Consider the following 19,858-nt stretch of genomic DNA (forward strand, 5'->3'; position numbering starts at 1 on the left):
AGGTTTATGCACAGGGATTTGGGAGAATCCTACTTGTAGTCCTCAAGGCTAAGGCCTAGAATGCTTTCTCACATGCTGGACAGTTGGAGAAAGCTTGACCTGAACCTAGCTCAGCCAAAGGAGTTGGACTTGATGTTAGAGTCATTTTGTGGGGGAATGAGAGAAACAGCCAATCAAAGTAGTGGAAGGGACTGGTTCTCTCTTACTTGGTTACATATTCAGAGACTCAAAGATTTAAACTTAAGCTACAAAAGTCCCTAGACACTGGCTGCTTCTGGGTTTTCTAGCCTCAGTAAGCATCAGAATCCTTTGTTGACCTTGAAGAATAAGTGTCGGTCTCAGACTTCAACTCAGAGCTCCAGAGTCTTGGAGTTTCAATCCAGGAATCTAGTATCAGACAACAATTCCCAGACATGGGACAGGTGTAGTGGTGCACACCTTTAATGCCAGGCAGAGGCAAGAGGATATCTTGAGTTCCAGGCCAGCCAGGGCTATATAGTGAGAGCCTCACCCAACATCAAAGATTCCCAGCTGATTTTGATGCATAGCCTAGGGTAGAAGCCAGGCCTAATTTTTGCAGTTGAGTCAATGAAGACCCAGAGACAGTGATTCAGTCATGTTTCTATAGTGAGTGAACATCAGTTTCCCTCTCCAAAGTCTTCCCAGAATCATATATGAATCTCCCTCAACTCAACTTTTAGCCCAGAAGAGAAGCATGGGATGTGAGAAAGCAAGTTGATCCCTTGCCCCTATCCCCAACACTGGATGCCTCAGTTTAACTTTCTCCCCTGCTTTTGTGAATGCTACTGTTTGACTGTTTTAAGTTGGAAGGCAGTTGCAATTCTGGAACTCTAGGCCCCATCCCATCCCAAGTATGTCAACTAAGACTTAAGACCTAGAGAACGTGGAGGTCACTTCAGCTAGAAGGTCTGGTGTCAGCAAAGACATGCAAACACTGATTAGGGGCCTGGTATTGGGAAGGGTGGAAAAATAAGGCTAGCAAATAGACTTTGTCCTGAAGGCAAACAGGAACCATCAAGGGCTCATTCACAGGGAAAAGATGTGCTTAAATGCTAGAGTTTCAGAGCTCTCCTAGGTGCATATGGAGAATGGAAGGGATTAAATAGTCGAACTGAGTGGAGGGGACAAACATGAGGGTCAAATATATTTTGTGAGAGGTGATGGTAGCTCAGGTTAAAGTTGCAGCAATTGCCAACATAGACAAGCCTTAGTAAGTGCTGTAGAGGCCATGGAAGGAGGAAAAATCCAGGATGGTTTTGGGTGGTTTTCTGAAACCAACTAATAACAGTAACCTAGTGGATGATAGTGGAGCCATCTATACAAGAGAAGGAGACCTGCTTCTTTAGGGGAAGGTGATGAGTTGTGCTGAGATAGTAATGGTCACCAGACATTTTGGTTTAGAAATCTCCAGCAAGATTTCTGTGTGAGAGATGCTTGGAAGTGTTCACCGCCAACATGTACCATAGACCACAAGGTGGCTCTTATTCGTGATTCGTGTGCGCGCGTGTGTGTGTGTGCGCGCGCGCGCGCGTGTGCGTGCGTGCGTGCGTGCGTGTGTGTGTGTGTGTGTGTGTGTGTGTGTGTGTGCGCGCGCGAGCACGTGTGCGCGCGCGCTTCTGAGGAGCAGTTGCGTCCTTGAAGACATATGCTGAGGTCAGCAGAGTCAAATTCTTTTTTTTTTTTTTTTTTTTTTTTTTTTTTGGTTTTTCGAGACAGGGTTTCTCTGTGTAGCCCGGGCTGTCCTGGAACTCACTCTGTAGACCAGGCTGGCCTCGAACTCAGAAATCCGCCTGCCTCTGCCTCCCAAGTGCGTGCGCCACCACCGCCCGGCAGCAGAGTCAAATTCTGATAAGTCTCTTCATGTGTGTCAGCTTCAAACATTTGCAGGGGGATGAGGCCTATTCCACACACTGAGGATAGCTGGCTTTCGAAACGAACTCCTAAAAGGCAAATCAAACATTACCAAGTACTTGTGTGGCCCCTTCCTTGTTTTTCATGGTGAGGGTATTTGAGAGGCCCCAGAGGGTTTTTTCTTTTCAAGAAGTGTCTCTGGGATAGCAATAGTGGTGAGCTAAGTGGTCAGGTTTGCAGGATTTCAGTTGAGCCTGGTACATTTGGGAAACATCTCAGATATAGTTTCTAGTTAGCTGGAGCCATTCAGACACAATACAATGTAAAGGCTAGGTAGGGGGGAGCTAGGTGGTGAGTGGGTAGGTGAGCAAAGGGACTTCTCCAGATTAAAGGAATTGAAAGTTTCAAATGTAGATGCTTGGCACCTCCACTCAGCCCTTTCAGATGTCCTGTTCAAGGAGGGCCCAGCTAGGACTCCCTCCTCCCTCAACAGTGACTGACAGTTAACAGTACCCTACACAGACATAAGCAGTGGCTTTCTGCAGCCAGTTAGCTAAATGCCTTAGGCAGATGTGGTGCTGGCCAGACGCTGGCTGGGTGGGGCTAGGACCTGTCTGGAATGAGGGCAGAAAGCATAGCCTGTCATTGGCTAGCTACTTGGAGTTAAGTTCCTTAATGCAAAGAGAATGCAACGCGACACCCATGGAGTTGCAAATCCAGCCCTTCAGGGCTCTAGAGTCCGGCAGCTTGACCCTTGAAGGCAGTGTACCTCCAGAAGACTTGGAGACAAGGTTATAGGATATCCAGTGAAGGACCTTAGCACTCCTGGATCTGCCATTGATTCATTGTGTCCCTAGGCCTCATTGCCTCAGGGCTTCAATTTCCCCATTTCTAATATTGCATATCCCATTTGCCTGGCATATAATATGACAACCATAAATACTCTGTGAACCTGTAAGGTAGGGAAGGGAGGCTGTTTTCTTAACATGTCTATTGAGTGCCTACAGCGTGCTCAGCTCTGAGATTGCTGAGATATGGCCCTGTCTTCATAGAGATCACATCTACCAGGAAAGATACACCGCAGGTCATTGCCAGCACAGCCGTTGCAGGGGCACATGGAGAGGAGGCAGGTCAGACATTAATGTTCAGACCTGAAGCATAAATAGATGTCCAGAGGTGAGGAGATGTGGAAAAGCAGTTCATGTTGCAGGAACGACATGTGCCAAAGCCTCAGGCGGAAGAAAGCACTTTCGAGGAATAGACAAGAGGCCATTGTGGCTCAAGGATGGGTGTGGGGCAGTGTTCATGAGCTTAGGGCTTTCTTGTTCCTATTCGGAGTTCACCCCAAGGCTAGGGTAAGCCTGGCTGGGCTGTGGAGAGGGCCTCGGAGAGGGCCCTGAGGATGGAGGGAAGCAGTGAGAGACCGGAAGTGGATATTGTATGGATTCTAGAGCTACTGAAGAGCCCTGTCTGCAGGACTTGGGAGTTAGTTGATTGAGTTAAGGTTAAGAGGGCTGGTGGAGAAAGGCCAGTCTGACTTGGACAGCTTAGATGATTGGAGGTCCTTGCTACTCCTGGGGTTGGGAAAGCAAGAGGAGGAGTCAACTAAAGGCTGGCTAGGGTAGGGATGCTTGTTATTTTTAGGATATACTAAGTCTGAGGAGCCCCAACATAAGACATCTAGAATAGTGCACAACAGGCCCCAGCTGTGTTTTCCTGGGCCCCAGAGTAAGAACAGGATGGTGAGGTCACAGGTGTGTGGCCAGAGCTGCCCAGCCACAGCAGGCTCTCCTGTTGCCTTTCCCCTCTCTGTTGTCTGCTCCACTTCCTGTGTTATGCTTCACAGTGGCCCTGAAAGGGAATGGGTTAAGTCACTGAGCAAAAGGCGTCTCTGGAAAGTGGGAAAGGCGGGACTGGCAGGGCTGGCCCCTGGGAGCTGCAGCTGGCATAGAAGCCCTTCCGTTAGCCAGTAAGGCCAGCGCTGCTGCTGCAGCCGCCCACGCTGCCTCCTTTGCTTTGCCTTCACCTTCCCCACTCCCCTTCCAGCTTCTTCCTGGCTTCCCCAGTCTGGGCCTCCCTACCTAATACATTCCAGGTGTAGGTGCAGCCCCTCTCACTGCAGGGCAGCAAGGGAGGGGGCTAGGGAAGGTGGAAGTCTCTTTTGCTGTGTGTCTTTAGGGTGAGTTCCCTAATCTCCGGGACTGTTGCTCCCTGAAGATTTCCTTCATCGATCTTTCAGTCATGGCTCTCTGGCAATTATGGGGAGAGGCCTCTTCCCAGACCCCCGATTGCTACCTTGAAAAGTTTCATGTGGTATTGCTACTCACGCCTCGGTTTTCTTATCTCTAAAATGGCTTGTAATTCCTACCTCTTAGGACTATTGAAAGGATTAAATGTCACAGGCAAAGCCCAGAGGCCCATTGTAACCTTGCTCAACAGGTGGCCCCTGGCCTGCCATTTTGCGTCACCACCTGCATCCCTCTGTGACTTCTTTCTATGCCTCATGCTAACCCCCTTGTCTCTGTCTCCATTCAGACTTGTCCCACTTTCTGTTTTGTATTTCATATCTATCTGGATTTCTGAAGGTTTCCTGCTTTCTGATTCTTTATCTTTGTCCCAGAATCTTTCTTTATTAAGGATTGCTTGTTTCTTTTTAGACAGGGTTTCATGTACTCCAGGCTGACCTTAAACTCACTGTGTAATTGAGGCTGGCCTTGAACCCTTGGTCCTTCTGCTTCTGTTTCCCAAGTGCTACAGTTACTGCCATGTACCACCGTGTCTAGCTTTCTATAAGAAGTCCTTTCCTAATTCCTCTGTGTATGCAGTTTTCAGATTTGACTAGGCTTTTGTGGGGTAGGAGGGTGGATGCATGGGTCTAGGGGTAAACCCTGGGGTCAAGACATGGGCCAGAGGGATGATCCCTCTAGTGCCTTTGTCTTCCTTGGGAGGGTAATTCTAGCCAGCGTGGCAGCCCTAGCACTGGGTAATTACTGTCCCCAGTGCTCCCAGCTGCAGCTCCACTCCCTTCCCTTCCTGTCCTCTGAAGTCCCCAGCTCCTCCCAGGGGTGGAGCTACCACCCCCTGTCCTTTTCTGGACTCTGGTCCAGAGAAGACCAGCTGAAGTGGCCAGGCCTTCACAGCAATCAAGCAGATGAAAGTGGTTGGGTTGCTTGTGCTCTTAGGCAGCAGTGTGTGTGTGTGTGTGTGTGTGTGTGTGTGTGTGTGTGTGTGTGAGAGAGAGAGAGAGAGAGAGAGAGAGAGAGAGAGAGAATGAATTTGCCTGTGTGTCTGCATATATCCACATGTAGCTGCATATGTCAAATGTGTCCCTTTGCATCACTCTGTTATATGTTGTAAATTATGTCATTTGGCTCAGTCTTAGTCCTGGAAGTTTCTAGCTGCTTCTATATGTGGATCTACCTGTTTTATCTGTTTCTGTGTCTGTCACTATGTTCCCCATAAGTCAGTATTCTAGTAGTGGTGGCTGGGTGCCTTTTGGTATTTCCTGCCAGATCTTCCTATTCTGGAACTTTCTTACAAAGCCAGAACACTCGTTCCTTTAATCACATGCTTCATCTACACACCTTCTCAGGTATCCATAGTTTTGTCCACCTTTCTTTCCTTGACTGTGGGACCATCCTGAGTCTACCTGGGTATGAAATAAAAGCTCAATTTAAAACCACAACCCTCAGAAAGTTGTTTTATTCCTCCTTCCAAAGGAGATGTCTTCCTTAACTCAGCAAATTCACAAGAAACATGCTCTGTGCTACACATAGAAACACCTCAGATACATCCACAGCTCACTTAATCTAACTGTGTAGCATCAAGTCAGGTATTTTGCTGCTTTATGCCGCACTTTTCTTTCCTTTCTTTCCTCCTTCCCTCTTTCTTCCTTTTCTTTCTTTTTTTTAAAATTGAGACACAGCCTCACTGTGTAACCCTGGCTGGCTTGGAACTAGTTACAGTTGGAGACCAGGCTGGCCTCCAACTTACAGAGAGCCACCTTCCTCTGCCTCTTTGAGTGCTGGGATCAAAGGCCCGTGCCACACCTGTACCTGTTTCCTTTTTGTTGTTGTTTTTTGTTTGTTTGTTTTTCAAGACAGGGTTTCTCTGTGTAGTCCTGGCTGTCCTGGAACTCACTCTGTAAACCAGGCTGGCCTCGAACTCAGAAATCTGCCTGCCTCTGCCTCCCAAGTGCACCACCGCCCGGTGTACCTGTTTTTTTTTTTTTTTTTTTTTTTTTTTTTTTTTTTTTTAAATGTATAAAATGGCACTAATAACTCACAGAGCATGTCACAGGAAAGTGTCAACACAATGGCCGACCTAGAATAGATGTTTAATACGCAGTTGAATTTTCATACCTCATAACATCTATTAAAAAGTAACAGCTTAGTGTGTGGGGGTGTGTAGCTTCACCGGCAGCGTGTTTGCTTTCGATGCTTGATTAGCATGCACAAAGCCCTGGCTTGGATTCTCCACAACTACTGCAGAAACCACATACAGTGTGCATATCTGTATTCCCAGCAGTCTGCAGGTAGAGGCAAGAGAATCACTATGATTCCCAGACCAGCCTGTGCTACACAGTGAGTTCCAGGCTAGCCTAGGCTACAAAGTGCAACTTTACCAGAAGAACAGGAGGAGGAAGATGAAGAGGAGAAGGAAGAGGAGGCTGCTGCTGCTCAGTCAGGCATGTACTCTATATATGGAGACACAGAGATCATAAGTTCAAGGTCATCCTGGACTACATAGGGAGTTTGAGGCCAGTCTAGGCTAGAGACCCCTGTCTTTAAAAAAAAAAAAAAAGACAGCCTAAGTTCTAGAGAATTCTACATATTCTTTAGTCTTCAAAAGCAGATTTTAATTCAGAGACTGCCTGACAAATATTACATGAAATAACTTCCTTGACATGAAAGAACCAGGGCCCTTTCAAGGGGTGGGACAAGGGGCCTGCAAGGCTGCTGCCCAAGGGCCAGAACATTATCAATATAGGGTAAACAGCAGGACTGACAAGGTGTTATAGTAGGTAAAGACACTTATTACAAAAGCCTGTGAACCTGACTTCAATCCCCAGAGCCTATGTAAAGGTGGAAGGAGAGAACTGACTTCACAAAGTTCTTTCTCTCTTTTTTTGAGACAGGGTTTCTCTGTTGGTAGTATTAGCTGTTCTGAAACTCCTCTGTAGACCAGGCTGGCCTCGAACACAGATCTGCCTGTCTCTACCTCCCCAGTGCTGGGATTAAAGGGTGTGTGCCACCACTGTCTGGCTTGGCCTGCTCTCTCTTAAAATTAGGGTATTCCACTTGAAACCCTTGATGATTGGAAGATCTGAAATCAGGCACTATTCCTGCGAGGTAACAGCTGGATGGAGGGGATGGATTCTGTCTGTAGTGTAAGTGATGCATGTGTTCTGTGGTCTACCTGCTTTCCACTCTTCCTGTTACTTTAGTTTGTCTTAGTCTACAGAAAGCTCCCCACTTCACATGGGGGTGCATAGTTTACAGAAAGGTCCATCCCTTTACAAGAAAAAAATTTCTCTGTTTAATGGACAAGCTTTATCCTTTATCAGACCTTCATTTACTGACAGGCCATCTGCTTTACAATTGGTTTCTCTTCACTTACAGAATACCTGTAAAGAAATCTATTTTATAGAAATTCTTTTTTTCAGAGGAACCTTAAAACATCAAACAAACAAACAAAACCAAACAAGTAAGCAAACCCCAAGTAAGTGGAAACAGAAAGTTTGAGGCCAGCCTGGGCTACTGAGACCATGTTTCAAAAAAAAAAAAAAAAAAAAAAAAAAAAAAAAAGTTAAAGGAGGGCTGAGGTACACACCTTTAGAACCAGTGCTTGGAAGGCTGAGGCAGGGGAATTACCATGAATTTGAGGTCAGCCTGGGCTACAGAGTGAGTTCTAAACAAGCCTGGGCTATATTATGAGCCACTGTCTCATAAGAACAAAGCAAAGATAAAAATCAAAGAGACCTTTTTCAGAAACCTGTTTTGCAGGAGGACACAGTCCGTAGGAAGCTCCAGGTCTCAGTCCACCTTCAGGGTAAGACTGCATGCAGACCTGGCTTGCTCTAGCAGATGTTCCTTCTGAATCCAAGCACAAAGCTTGTGTTCAAAAATGTGTTCTTTACATGATCCTCAAGGGGAGCCCCAACCATTCTGTGTCTGATGTACACTCATGTTCTGACTCTAAGGGTTTGGCTCAGGAGGCAGGTAGGAAGAGTGGAGGCAGCTGTGGCCTTCAGCCCTTCCCTTCTCCTCCAGTCTGAGAGACTGTCCTCCTTCCCCTCAGACCTGGTTTCCCAAAAGCACTTTCCTTTTTGCTGTTGTTCTTTCTTTTCTCCACTCCCTCTGTTCTCTGTTGCCACCCAACTGCAACCTCAGAAATTCCAGCCGTCCCCAGGAAGTCCACTCTTAAGAGAAGGCTGCATCATCCTGGAGGAGACCTGACTGCTGGGGCTGTGGGTTGTTCCTCCCACCTCTCACTAGTTTCTCACAATGAACAGTACATGCATATGGCCCTCCCTCAATTAGCAAATGGGAAAATGAGTCTGGAGCAGTGGAGCTATTGGTCCCAGGTTATCAGAGAGTTAACAGCCAAGGCCCGTCTGCAGCTCTAATAGTTGTCTTGAGATTAAGCCAAGGCTACAGCTGGGAGAAGGGAGACAGGATGCTGCTGGCCAGGGAAGGAGGGAGAGCTGGCAGCTGAACTTTCCAGAACAAGATGCAGGAGAAGCAGGGTCAGGTTCCAGTGAGAATGGGCCAGAGGAGGAGTTTCTGTCCTCAAATTCAGCTAGAAGCTGAACCTGCTCTGCCATATAAACCCATAACCATGTCCTCTAGGTTTATATCTGCCAAACAGGCACATGCCAAAATCAGAAACAATTTTTTGAATAATTTTACTATTTTTTTCTGTTCTTTTCAAATTTCATACAATGTATTTTGATCATATTCATCCCTCTTCCCCAGACTTCTCCCAGATCCAGCCCCTTCCCTGCCAACCCTGCTTTGTGTCCATTTTTTAAACCCCACCAAGTGCACTTTGTGCTGCCAATATACTCTTAGTTAGATACATGGCCTTTCACCGGAGCATGGCTGATCAGCCAGTGAGTGACTATACTCTAAAACAAAACTGGCTCTTCCTCTCCCAGCAGCTACCAAATTGCCAATAGCTATTCATCTAGGGATGGGACCCGGGATGTGGTGCCCACCTCCCATCTTCACAATTTTGTCCGCCTTGACCTTGTGCAGGTCTTGTGTGTGTTGTCACAACTCCTATGACTTCATATGTATAAGTTTCCTTCTGTCTCGAGACAGTGTTTTCTTATCACTGTTTATTATCTCTGGCTCTAAGAAGATTTCTGCCCTTTCTGTTACAATGATCCCTGAGCCCTGGGAGTTAGGGCTATGATGTATGTGTATCATACCCATTCATCCCTCCCTTCCTGAGCATCCCACACACTCTTCCTTTCTGCACCTTAACCAGCTGTGGGTCTCTGTTAATCATCATCTACTAAAAGAAGTTTCTTTGATGAGCATCAATGAGCGGTAATCTGCAAGCACGTTCATAACGAATCAGGAGTCAGTTTAATACCAGGTCAAGTTATTCTCTCCTGTGTCTTGATGTTCCATGCCCAGTCCTAATCTAATCCTCTATCTTCCATTATTCCCATTTAACCCTTTATGTCACTTAGTTCTGTCTTCCATTGAAAGCTCCCTGCCATGGCCTCTTACTAATTTCCTGACCACTATGGTATTCTAAAAGGAACTCCCATACCTAAAGATTCAAAGCTAACATTCAAAAGTGAGAGAAAGCATTCAACATTTATCTTTCGGGTTCTGTATTATCTTACTCACAATAATTGTTTCTAGCTCCACTCAGTTACCTGAGAATTTCATAATCCCTTTTTTCTTTTTTGTTTTTTTTTTAAGACAGGGTTGTTTTTTTTTTTTTTTTTGTAGCCTTGGCTGTCCTTGAACTGACTATGTAACCAGGCTGTCCTCACAGATACATAGATTCATCTGCCTCTGCCTCCAAAGCATCAATTTCATTTTTCTTAATAGCTGAATAATATTCCATTGTGTAAAAGTACCACATGTGCTGTATCCATTCATCAGTTGATGGACATCTAGGCTGCTTCCATTTCCTGGCTATTGTGAATAAAGCAGCAATGAGCATGAAGCAGCAGGTACTTCTATAGTAAGATATAGACTCCTTTGGGTATATGTCTGAGAGTGATAAAGCTGGATCATGTGGTTGATCTAACTCTAGGTTTTTGAGGAACTTCCACACTGATTTCCATAGTGGCCTCACCAGTGTGAGGCCTCTCCTATCATCAGTGAATAAGTGTTCTCCTTTCCTCACATGTCAGCAAATAAGGATGCAGTTTCATTTTTCTATGTGTAGCTATCCATTTTGACTATTCTATCTTTTCTCCAGGGTTGCTAGCCTCTTTATAAGAAACTCAGGTAGCTATAGGAAGGTGGGTTTATATGTAGGTTCTCAATTCTATTCCAGTGATTAATGTGTCTGTTTGTATACAGTACCATGCTGTTCTCTGTACTATGCTTTTGGTAGTATATTGCTGTTTCTTGAGCTAGAGCTTAGTAGTAACGTTCTTGCCTAGTATGTGCTGGGTTACAGGACTAGAGCATGTGTACAAATACACTCTCATTCATATTCATTCTCTCTCTCTCTCTCTCTCTCTCTCTCTCTCTCTCTCTCTCTCTCTCTACACACACACACACACACACACACACCCCTTCCTTGAACCACCCAACCAAAAAATCCATTGCCCTTGTAGCCAGCTGAGGGCTTAGAGGTTGTAGAGGTAAAGTAAGTGGATATTCCACTTCCACATCTGCGCTTGGGAGTATCTGGGAAGTCCTAGGATGCTCAGGGTGGGCTTCCAGTCATTGCTCCGAGCTGTGGGAGTGCAGTAATGGTTGGGTTATGCATGTTGTGCTGAGCACACTGCATACTGATACAATACATGGGGTGGCTCTGTGGTTCTCTCTGGGTCTTTGAGGGCTGCACACAGTTGGCATGTGGTGTGGGGTGTTAGAAGATTTATGATGACTGTGTGAGAGAAACAGTGGGGACTCTGGTAGACCCAGAGGTGGAAGGAGCAGTGCTGGTAGCGAGCCTTCATAGGGGTTTGGGTGTGACATGTGTCAGCAAATGTTTTGATTATCAACCAGAAGAAAAATAGTCTGGAGCAGCCCAATTTAGGGTCTAGGTGGGTGGGATGGATGGGGAAATAGGAAGTACTGTGGGTTTTAGAAAGGAGGAAGTGGGCTCTACTCTAGTAGTTCCCCTGAGGGCAGGAACGAGGTTTTCTGTCTCTGCACAGTCTAGCAGCTGCGAAATATAGTTCGCTTACTTAACTGAGGGAAACCCAAGAGTTCAGCAGGGCTATAAAGGGCCACTGAGATCTAGTGAAGATGTTTATATTTTCCCATGGGTAGAAGGGAGTTATGGAAAGTTCCTATGCTGGTAAGTTGTGTGATCTGTCTATAAGAAGATTCCACCAAGAAAGAGCAAGCCCTGAGGCAAAGGGAGTCACTGAAGAAAACAGGAGACACTGGGGAGAAGGGGTCTACAGAAGCTTAAGGCAGGGGTCTTGGATCTTCCCCTCACTGGGACCTCATTTTGGCCATTTCCAAACTCCTGAAGTACATTTGTCCTGTGGGAAGGGTTGTGGGTATTCCTTTTACTAGTCACAGTTTTCCATGACACTAGGGTCCTCTCCTGTCCCTTGTGGCTTTCCTTTGGAAAGCAGGGTTTGGTTTAGTCTACCTGAGAGTCAGCTATTTCCCTGTTGTGTGACTGTGGGCTAGTCACCAAGTCTTCATCTCTTCACAAGAAAATGGACAGAGAATTCCTGCCCACCTCATCTGGGACTCCAGGGTATCCCTGAGTCTCAACTTCACTCAGCTAGCCTGTTCTCCAGGACTGCTTACAAGGAGACAGAGAATGGAGAGGTGACTTGTGAAGCTCCCATGGGAGGGTCAGGTGGGTAAGGAGAAGAGAGAATGGGCCAGGGTAGAGCCATGGAGAATGGTAGGCCACATCAGTCTGAGAAGCAGGGGAATAGAAGGGTAGAAGCTCCGCCTCCCCCCCCCCCCCCCCCCCAGCCCTGCCGCTTAGCTGCCAAGGGAGGACTTGCTCAGGACAGCTCATCTGCTTTGAGCTGTTACGGGTTGGAAAGCAGATAGAGAGCCTCTGGCACCATGGTACCTGTGTATGTCTATGAAGGGAAGGGAGCATGGCAATGTGTTTGGCTTTGTTTGGCCATCATTCTCTGGCCATGTGTCCTTGCAACCATGTCTGCACTTGTATCACCCTCCAGGTGATTCATCCTCCTCAATCCTTTGCCCAGAGAGAGGACAGGGCAGGGCTAGCCAAGATGTGCTGAGCTGGGCAGGATAAGCAGCTCTACTGGGCCAGAGGTGAGGAGAAGAATACCCTTGCTGTGCAGGCTGGGCTCTGCCTGCTCAGGTAGGAGGGCATGGGAGGAAACTTCACCCAAAGCCAGGTACAAGGTGGAAGAAAACCCACTGGGCCCAGGATCTAGAGCACATGTTCCCTCAGGCTGGGAAGGGTCTGTATCCAGGATCAGATCAGGAGTTCAGTGAAGCTGGTATAGAACCCCTGGATTCCCTCTAACACTAGGAGGGCACAAATCCCCTGTAACTCTTTCTGCTTGTGTCATCTGGTGAGCAAGGGTATGGATGTCTCTATGTGTAAAAACAGCATATGACAGCATTGTTTAGAGCAGGAAGAGACATGTGTCCTGTGTTTTGTATCTGTGTTTGTCTATATCCTTGAGCTAAGACCCTCAGATACCATGGACATGTTTGTTCAAGATTGTGATGTAATAAATTATGAAATGTGTGTGATTTGGGTCCATGTTTCTGGGTATGTAGTGGCTTATGACTTTTTTTTTTTGCTGTTGTATGTGTTGTTTTTTCATTATCTGGTATAATGGATCCTATGTGGCTGTGATCTTTATTTGTAACTATGCTCGTAGGCATTTAAAGGCATGTTAATGGTATATATGAAAGTCCATGATCCTGTAATGTAAATGGAAAAATACCTTTGTAACTTTGTGTGCTTGAGTAATATATAGTGGTATATAAACTTATATGGAGATATGTGGTTAAGTGATTTTGTGTAAGGTGATAGAACTGCCATTTGCGGTTTTTATATGTCTTTATGATTGTGTTTCACCTTATCTTTTTTTTTTTTTGAGACTGTGTAGTCCTGGCTGACCTGGAACTCACTCTGTAGACCAGGCTGGCCTCAGACTCACAGAGATCTGCCTGCCTCTGCCTGTCAATTAAAGGTGTGTGCCACCACTGACCTACTGTGCTTGACCTTATTATAGATGATTTCAATGCTGAGTAATCATATGTGGAATTGTATCTGCTGGTCTGTGAACTTGTATGTGCCCAGGCTTTCAGGAGGATGTAGACATGTGCTTGGAATTTGTGTGACCTGGAAGTTATATGAAGCACTATAAATTCTATGTGCTTTTGTGACTTAGGGGACCCATTTGTGACTGTACACTTATGAGACTGTGACATAAAGCAAAAGCCTTAAGATGAGGTGCCAGGCGGCTGTGGCACAGTGTAACACACCATATGCTAGTTGTAGCTGTGGGACCTCTTATTTGTTTGTTTATTTGTGCTCAGTTGGGTTTTAAGTATGTAGCCCAGGCTGGCCTTGAACTCATTGTCCTTGGGCTTCAGCTTCCCAAGTTCTGGACCCGTAGTGTTACTATGTTTGGAGTTCGTGACTAGTGCTCGTTCCCTTGTCCTCAGTCCTTTATTACATGCATCTCTCCCTACACAGTGCTTGTCATGGCCTCCTTCACTCAGAGAAGTTGAGCAGCTCTTCATTCTGGCATCCAAGACTTTCTCCTTCTTTTCTGGCCCTCCCTGAGTTCCCTCTTATCTCTGAGGCACATCCTACAGCTTCTTACCCAGCCACATGAATCCTGTGCTTGGATTCATTCGATTCATTCATTTCGATTGGGTCATATTGATTGTGTGTGTGTGTTGGGGGAGGGGGGTCAATCATTGTTTCCCCAGCTTCAATCTTTCCTTCTAAGTATAACCATCATATCCTCTAGAGCCCCAAAGAAGTGAGCTTAGGGCTCTATGGTAAGGAAGGAGAATGTTCAAAATGGATTCCCTTTTTCTGAATGTGCTACTTGCTGATTTACAGCTGTTCTTGTACTTGCATTCTGAATCCTGGGGGGGGGGGTGGGGAGGCATGAGGTGGATGTTGAAATAGAGGAAGGTAAACAAATTGGTAAGACACTGGGATTTTAAAAAGAAAAATGTTTGTTTATAAACTATAGTTTCTCCTGCGTGTATATGTGTGCACTTAGTAGGACTGGAACCTAGGCCTTACAAATACTAAACAAGTGCTCCATCAGGTTAACTTCTTAGTTCCCAGTTTCATTGTCATAAAAACACTTAGCTGTACAAAATTGTTGACAAGAAAGTTCAGATATTCTTAGGGCTTTAAGAAATGGGACAGGGCCGGGCAGTGGTGGCGCACGCCTTTAGTCCCAGCACTTGGGAGGCAGAGGCAGGCAGATTTCTGAGTTCAAGGCCAGCCTGGTCTACAGAGTGAGTTCCAGGACAGCCAGGGCTACACAGAGAAACCCTGTCTCGAAAAACCAAAAAAAAAAAAAAAAGAAAAGAAAAAAAGAAAAAAAAGAAAAGAAATGGGACAAAGAAAGAAATGGTAGTTTATGCCTATAATCCTGTCATTGGGGAGGCTGAAGCAAGATTGTCATGAATTTGAGTCTAGCCTGTGCTACACAGTAAGATCTTGTCTCAAAAAGCAAACAAAAGTAAAACGATTAATAGAATGAAGAATGGCTGTATAAACAACAGCTACAGGTATGTACATGAACCTTAGGGTATTCATGACTATCCTAACCTACTTAAATTCTAGAGTTTGCTTTAAATCCTTAATTATCTACTGACAGGCATGGAATCAATAGGATAATCACAGAGAATTATGACTTCTTGATGAAAATAGCCAGTCTACACCTTGGGCCTGGTTCTCTCTTTAAGGCCTGGGAGAAAGGCTTTCTGGCAAAACCATGTGGCTAGCTAGCACAGGACTCCGAGGAGCCTGGCTCAAGATGCCTGCTAAGATATGCTACTTCCTATTCTCCCTTGGGCTAAAATCAGTCAGTCACTTCATGTCTAGTCTCTCTTTCTACAGGACTTCACCAGGGGAACCGGATCCTGGTTAAAAGTTTGTCCCTTGACCCTGGCCAGAGCCTTGAGCCTCATCCAGAAGGTCCCCAACGGCTTCGCTCAGATCCAGGCCCTCCCACTGAAATCCCTGGCCCACGTCCTTCACCACTGAAGCGGGCACCAGGCCCAAAGCCACAGGGTAAGTACTTCTATTACGAGCAGAGAAATGGACCAGAGAGGTGTACAAAAGGAAAGGAGAAATGAGTGCATGGCAGAAGACTAGGGAAGTGCCCTTATCGCAAGGGGCAGTGAGTGATGCCTATCTAATGGGCAGAAAGGTGTTGCCTGTGGCTAATATATCCTACTGGGATTTCATGTCAGTCCTGCTCTGTGCCTACCTCAGGCCAAGAAAAAAAAAGCATGGCTATACTGCCAGCACTCAGGAGGTTGATACAAAGTGGTTGCTGTGACCTAAGGTCGGTCACAGCTATGGTATCATGAAATTAGGTATAGCCTGGTCATAACCACCTCAAAATCTCTCCTTTCTTCTCCATCCATCACTCCAGTTCCCCCAAAGCCTAGCTACCTGCAGATGCCCCGGGTGCTTCCTCCTCCTGAGCCCATTCCTCCGCCACCATCACGTCCTCTGCCTGCAGACCCTAGAGTAGCCAAGGGTCTTGCACCCAGAGCTGAGGCCAGCACTAGTTCTGCAGCAGTATCATCATTGATCGAGAAGTTTGAAAGGTGAGTCTTGTCCCTGTGGGACCCTGTGAGGGAAGGGTGGATCTGGGACAGAAAGGGATAATTGTAGGAGAGGCCTCTTGGCCAAGCTCATACCCTGCCTCCATGTGTGTCCATCACCCACCTCAGAGAGCCTGTGATTGTCGCCTCGGATAGGCCAGCCCCTGGCCCCTGCCCAGTTCCCCCAGAGCCAGCCATGTTGCCACAGCCACCCCCGCAGCCAACAGGGTCCCAGCTCCCTGAGGGTGAGGCTTCTCGCTGCCTGTTCCTGCTGGCTCCTGGGCCCCGGGATGGTGAGAAGGTGCCTAACCGGGACAGCGGCATTGACAGCATCAGCTCGCCATCCAACAGTGAAGAGACCTGCTTCGTCAGTGATGATGGGCCCCCCAGCCACAGCCTCTGTCCTGGGCCTCCTGCCCTGGCTAGTATGCCAGTGGCTTTGGCCGACCCCCACCGGCCTGCCTCCCAGGAGGTTGACAGTGACCTAGAAGAGGAAGAGGAAGAGGAAGAAGAGGAGGAAAAGGAAAGAGAAATTCCAGTGCCCCCGATGGAGAGACAGGAGTCTGTGGAGGTACTGACCTATTGGTTTGTTTTGTTTTGTTTTGTTTTTCGAGACAGGGTTTCTCTGTGTAGCCCTGGCTGTCCTGGAACTCACTCTGTAGACCAGGCTGGCCTCGAACTCAGAAATCCACCTGACTCTACCTCCCAAGTGCTGGGATTAAAGGCATGCACCACCACTGCCCGGCGGTACTGACCTATTGTTACCCAAGAGACAGGACCATGCAGAGAAAGCAGGAGCTTGTATTTTGTAGTTGGTTCTTTCCTCAGCTTGGTATTTCTCAAAACAGGCCATTGCTTCCACTTAGTCTACTCAGCACCTAGTGCGGGGCACCAGTAGCAAAAACCTGCTCCTCTCTCAAATGACTGTGAATGCCAAAATGGCCATTTCTTATTCTAAATGCCCATTAGGAAGATGGCTCTACTTTCTTCAGAGAACCACTGATGGACTTCAGTCTCTTCATGACCCAGTAGCTGTGTAACACTGAGGATGTCTCTTTCCTCTCCACTTCTCACTATAAGTCTCAGTTTCCTTGTTTGTATGACAGAGACTCTCACATGCCAGAGAGACTTCTCAGCAACTGGAGGAGGGGCACAGAGCCAGAGCCCCAAAGGGGCCTGAAGCGCTTGGTGGTTGGGAACTCTTTCCATGCTTTGTCTACCTAATGTTTCTTCAAAAGGAATCCTTGCACTCACGTAAGGTCTCAGCCAGGATACCTGCTTTGCCAGAACGAAGCACAGCTGTGGGGACTGGGGCCAGGGAGTTCCGAGATGAAATGACACTCAGCAAGTGTGTAGCCTGCAAACAAGAAAGTGAGCCAGCAGGCATATTCTTAGACATTTTTATACTTCTGTGCCTTTCTCACACCCCATGTACTCAGCAAGCCTTGCTGACAGCAAGCTCAATGATTGACTAAATTGCTGATATTTCGAGACTGTAATCTGCAGTCTGTTCTGTTTTTATTTATAGGAAATCATTTAGGGTTGGGAGTGTAGGCAAATGCTCTACATTTGCCTACCATGCATGAGGCCCCAAGTTTAATCCCCAACATTGCAAAAATTAAATGAATAAATGAAATTAAAATACATGAAATTGTCTCCATTACAAATGGACATAGGCCCTATTATTTGTCTTTATAATGGGGACTCTTAAATACAGAAATAATTAGGCAACTTATACATGGCTAGTGAATGGTAGGTAGACTAGGATTTGAATCCAGGAAGTTGAACTTCCTAGTTCCCATGTTTAGCCACCAAAGCATGCTCAATGAGTAGAGAAAGCAGACCAATGGGTATATGACTGCCTGTGGATCAGACCAGAGTTCTCTCAGGGTGGAAATAAGGTTAGAGCATCATGTGCACTTAGGGGAATCAGGCATGTTGATGTTGCCTGTAGTCCAGTCACTTCAGTCCAAGTGTTTGAGAGGACCCTGAGAAACATAGCAACACCCGATAAATGAGTGAGATGTGGGGAAGGGAGGGAAAGAAAAGTGTACAGAAGGAGCTGGGGTTAAGGTAGAGATGATGTATCAAGAGTCACTTCTTTACAGCTGACTGTGCAGCAGAAGGTGTTCCATATTGCCAACGAGCTCCTGCAAACCGAGAAGGCCTACGTTTCCAGGCTCCATCTCCTGGATCAGGTGAATGCCCCTCTGGGGTTTCCAGACCCTAGGATGTGGTAGGTAGGTTCCATAGAGGAAATGATAGTCCCTAAACCTAACTCCACCATTAGGACCAGAATCCAGAAGTGGTAAGGTCTCTGGCTGACCTTGAAGCCAGTTATGATAATGTTCACAAATTCAGTCCTCACTTCTAACTCTTAAACAGACATGAACCAGCCCTGAGATTGTGACTCTGATACTTCTGACTCTTGCCCCTATCTTGAATGTACCCTCTTCATGGACCTCATTCTAACCTTGACTCTTTTCTTCCCTCTGCATCCATTAGAATCCCTGAGGATAGGGATCTTTATTTGTCTTTTTCATTGTTCCATCCTAGCCTCTAGGACAATGCTTTATACACTAGACACATTCATAAACATTTGTTACAATAAAGGGATCTAATTCCAACCTTCTCTCTGAATCCACATCTGCTTCTGACCCTACTCCGATCCTAACTTGGCATCATCCCACTTCCTAACTCCAGGCCCTAATCTTGGTGACCTGCAATTCTCTCAATTCCTGTTCTCCTTGGTCTCAAGACCAGTACTAATTTCAGAGGTCCACAGAGGTGCCCACAAATAACTGCCCTTACCTGCAAGCTGCCCTTTCCCCAGCTAAGCTCTAGTTTCAATTGGGCTGAGCACTTGTGCCTTGCTCCACCAGGTATTCTGTGCCCGGCTGCTGGAAGAAGCTCGGAACCGCAGTTCCTTCCCGGCAGATGTTGTCCACGGCATCTTCTCTAACATCTGCTCGATCTATTGCTTCCACCAGCAGTTCCTGCTGCCTGAGCTAGAGAAGCGCATGGAGGAATGGTGAGGGGCCTCAGAGCCAGTCTGCCTTTTCCCCCATCAACTTACATTCTAAGCCCAGATGTATTCAGAGAATTTCATTCCTGGGCTGGAGATGTTGGAGATTTAGTTCAGTGACAGAATTCTTGCCAAGAATATGCAAGGCCCTGGATTCCATCCCCAATGTCATACAAATAAGTTCAATCTTACCTACCTTCTTCTCTTCTGAAAAACAAAACCAACCAAAAAATTCACCCCCCATAAAAAAAATCCACCCAACCTCTGCCCTCTTGGCCCTCCTGATCTATTGTGGAACACAAGTCAAACCTAGAATGCTACAGCAGAATAGCAGAACCCTTGAGAGTGTGAGAAAGCTCAGTTGGTAAAAGTGCTTGCTGCTGGCAACCTGAGTTCAAGCCCTGGAGCCCACATAAAAATGGAAGAAAAGAAATTGTTCTATAAAGTTGACCTTTGATGTCCACATCGCTGCTGTGTGCCCCGCCCCACCCCATGACGCCACCACCATCATCAAACTTAAGACAAAAAATGTTGAGATTTAGCTGTTACAGTTGGATGACTATAATCACATCAATAGGGACACTGGCAGATCAATGAATTTGAGGCCAGCCTAGACCTACATAGTGAGACTCTGTCTGTAAAAAAAAAAAGCCAGGTGGTGGTGGCTCAGGCCTTTAATCCCACTGCTTAGGAGGCAGAGGCAAGAGGATCTCTGAATTTGAGGCCAGCCTGGTCTACAGAGTGAGTTCTAGGATATCCAGGGCTACACAGAGAGACCCTGTGTTAAAAAACTGACCCCACCAAAATAAATAAAAAGAATAAGTTTAAGAGCTAAAAAATGAGGCAGGTGGGATAGCACATCCTTTAGTCCCAGCACTTGGGAGGCGGAGGCAGATAGATCTCTGCATTCAAGGCCAGCCTGGTCTATAGAGTGAGTTCTAGGACAGCCAGGGTTACATAGAAACCCTGCCTCAAACAAACAAAAGAA

At 46.5% G+C, this 19,858-nt stretch overlaps 1 protein-coding gene across 1 annotated transcript in view; it reads left to right on the forward strand.

Annotated features, from left to right (window-relative positions):
* Fgd1 (FYVE, RhoGEF and PH domain containing 1) overlaps window positions 1-19,858 on the forward strand; it is a 41,811-nt gene that overhangs the window by 3,984 nt on the left and 17,969 nt on the right. The window contains exons 2-6 of the mRNA XM_034484904.2: window positions 15,130-15,303; window positions 15,671-15,848; window positions 15,975-16,416; window positions 17,954-18,043; window positions 18,728-18,876. Of these exons, the coding sequence (XP_034340795.1) occupies window positions 15,130-15,303; window positions 15,671-15,848; window positions 15,975-16,416; window positions 17,954-18,043; window positions 18,728-18,876 (1,033 nt within the window). The remainder of the gene's footprint in view (window positions 1-15,129; window positions 15,304-15,670; window positions 15,849-15,974; window positions 16,417-17,953; window positions 18,044-18,727; window positions 18,877-19,858) is intronic.

The sequence above is a fragment of the Arvicanthis niloticus genome, chromosome X (genome assembly GCF_011762505.2).
Source record: "Arvicanthis niloticus isolate mArvNil1 chromosome X, mArvNil1.pat.X, whole genome shotgun sequence".
NCBI lineage: Eukaryota > Metazoa > Chordata > Mammalia > Rodentia > Muridae > Arvicanthis > Arvicanthis niloticus.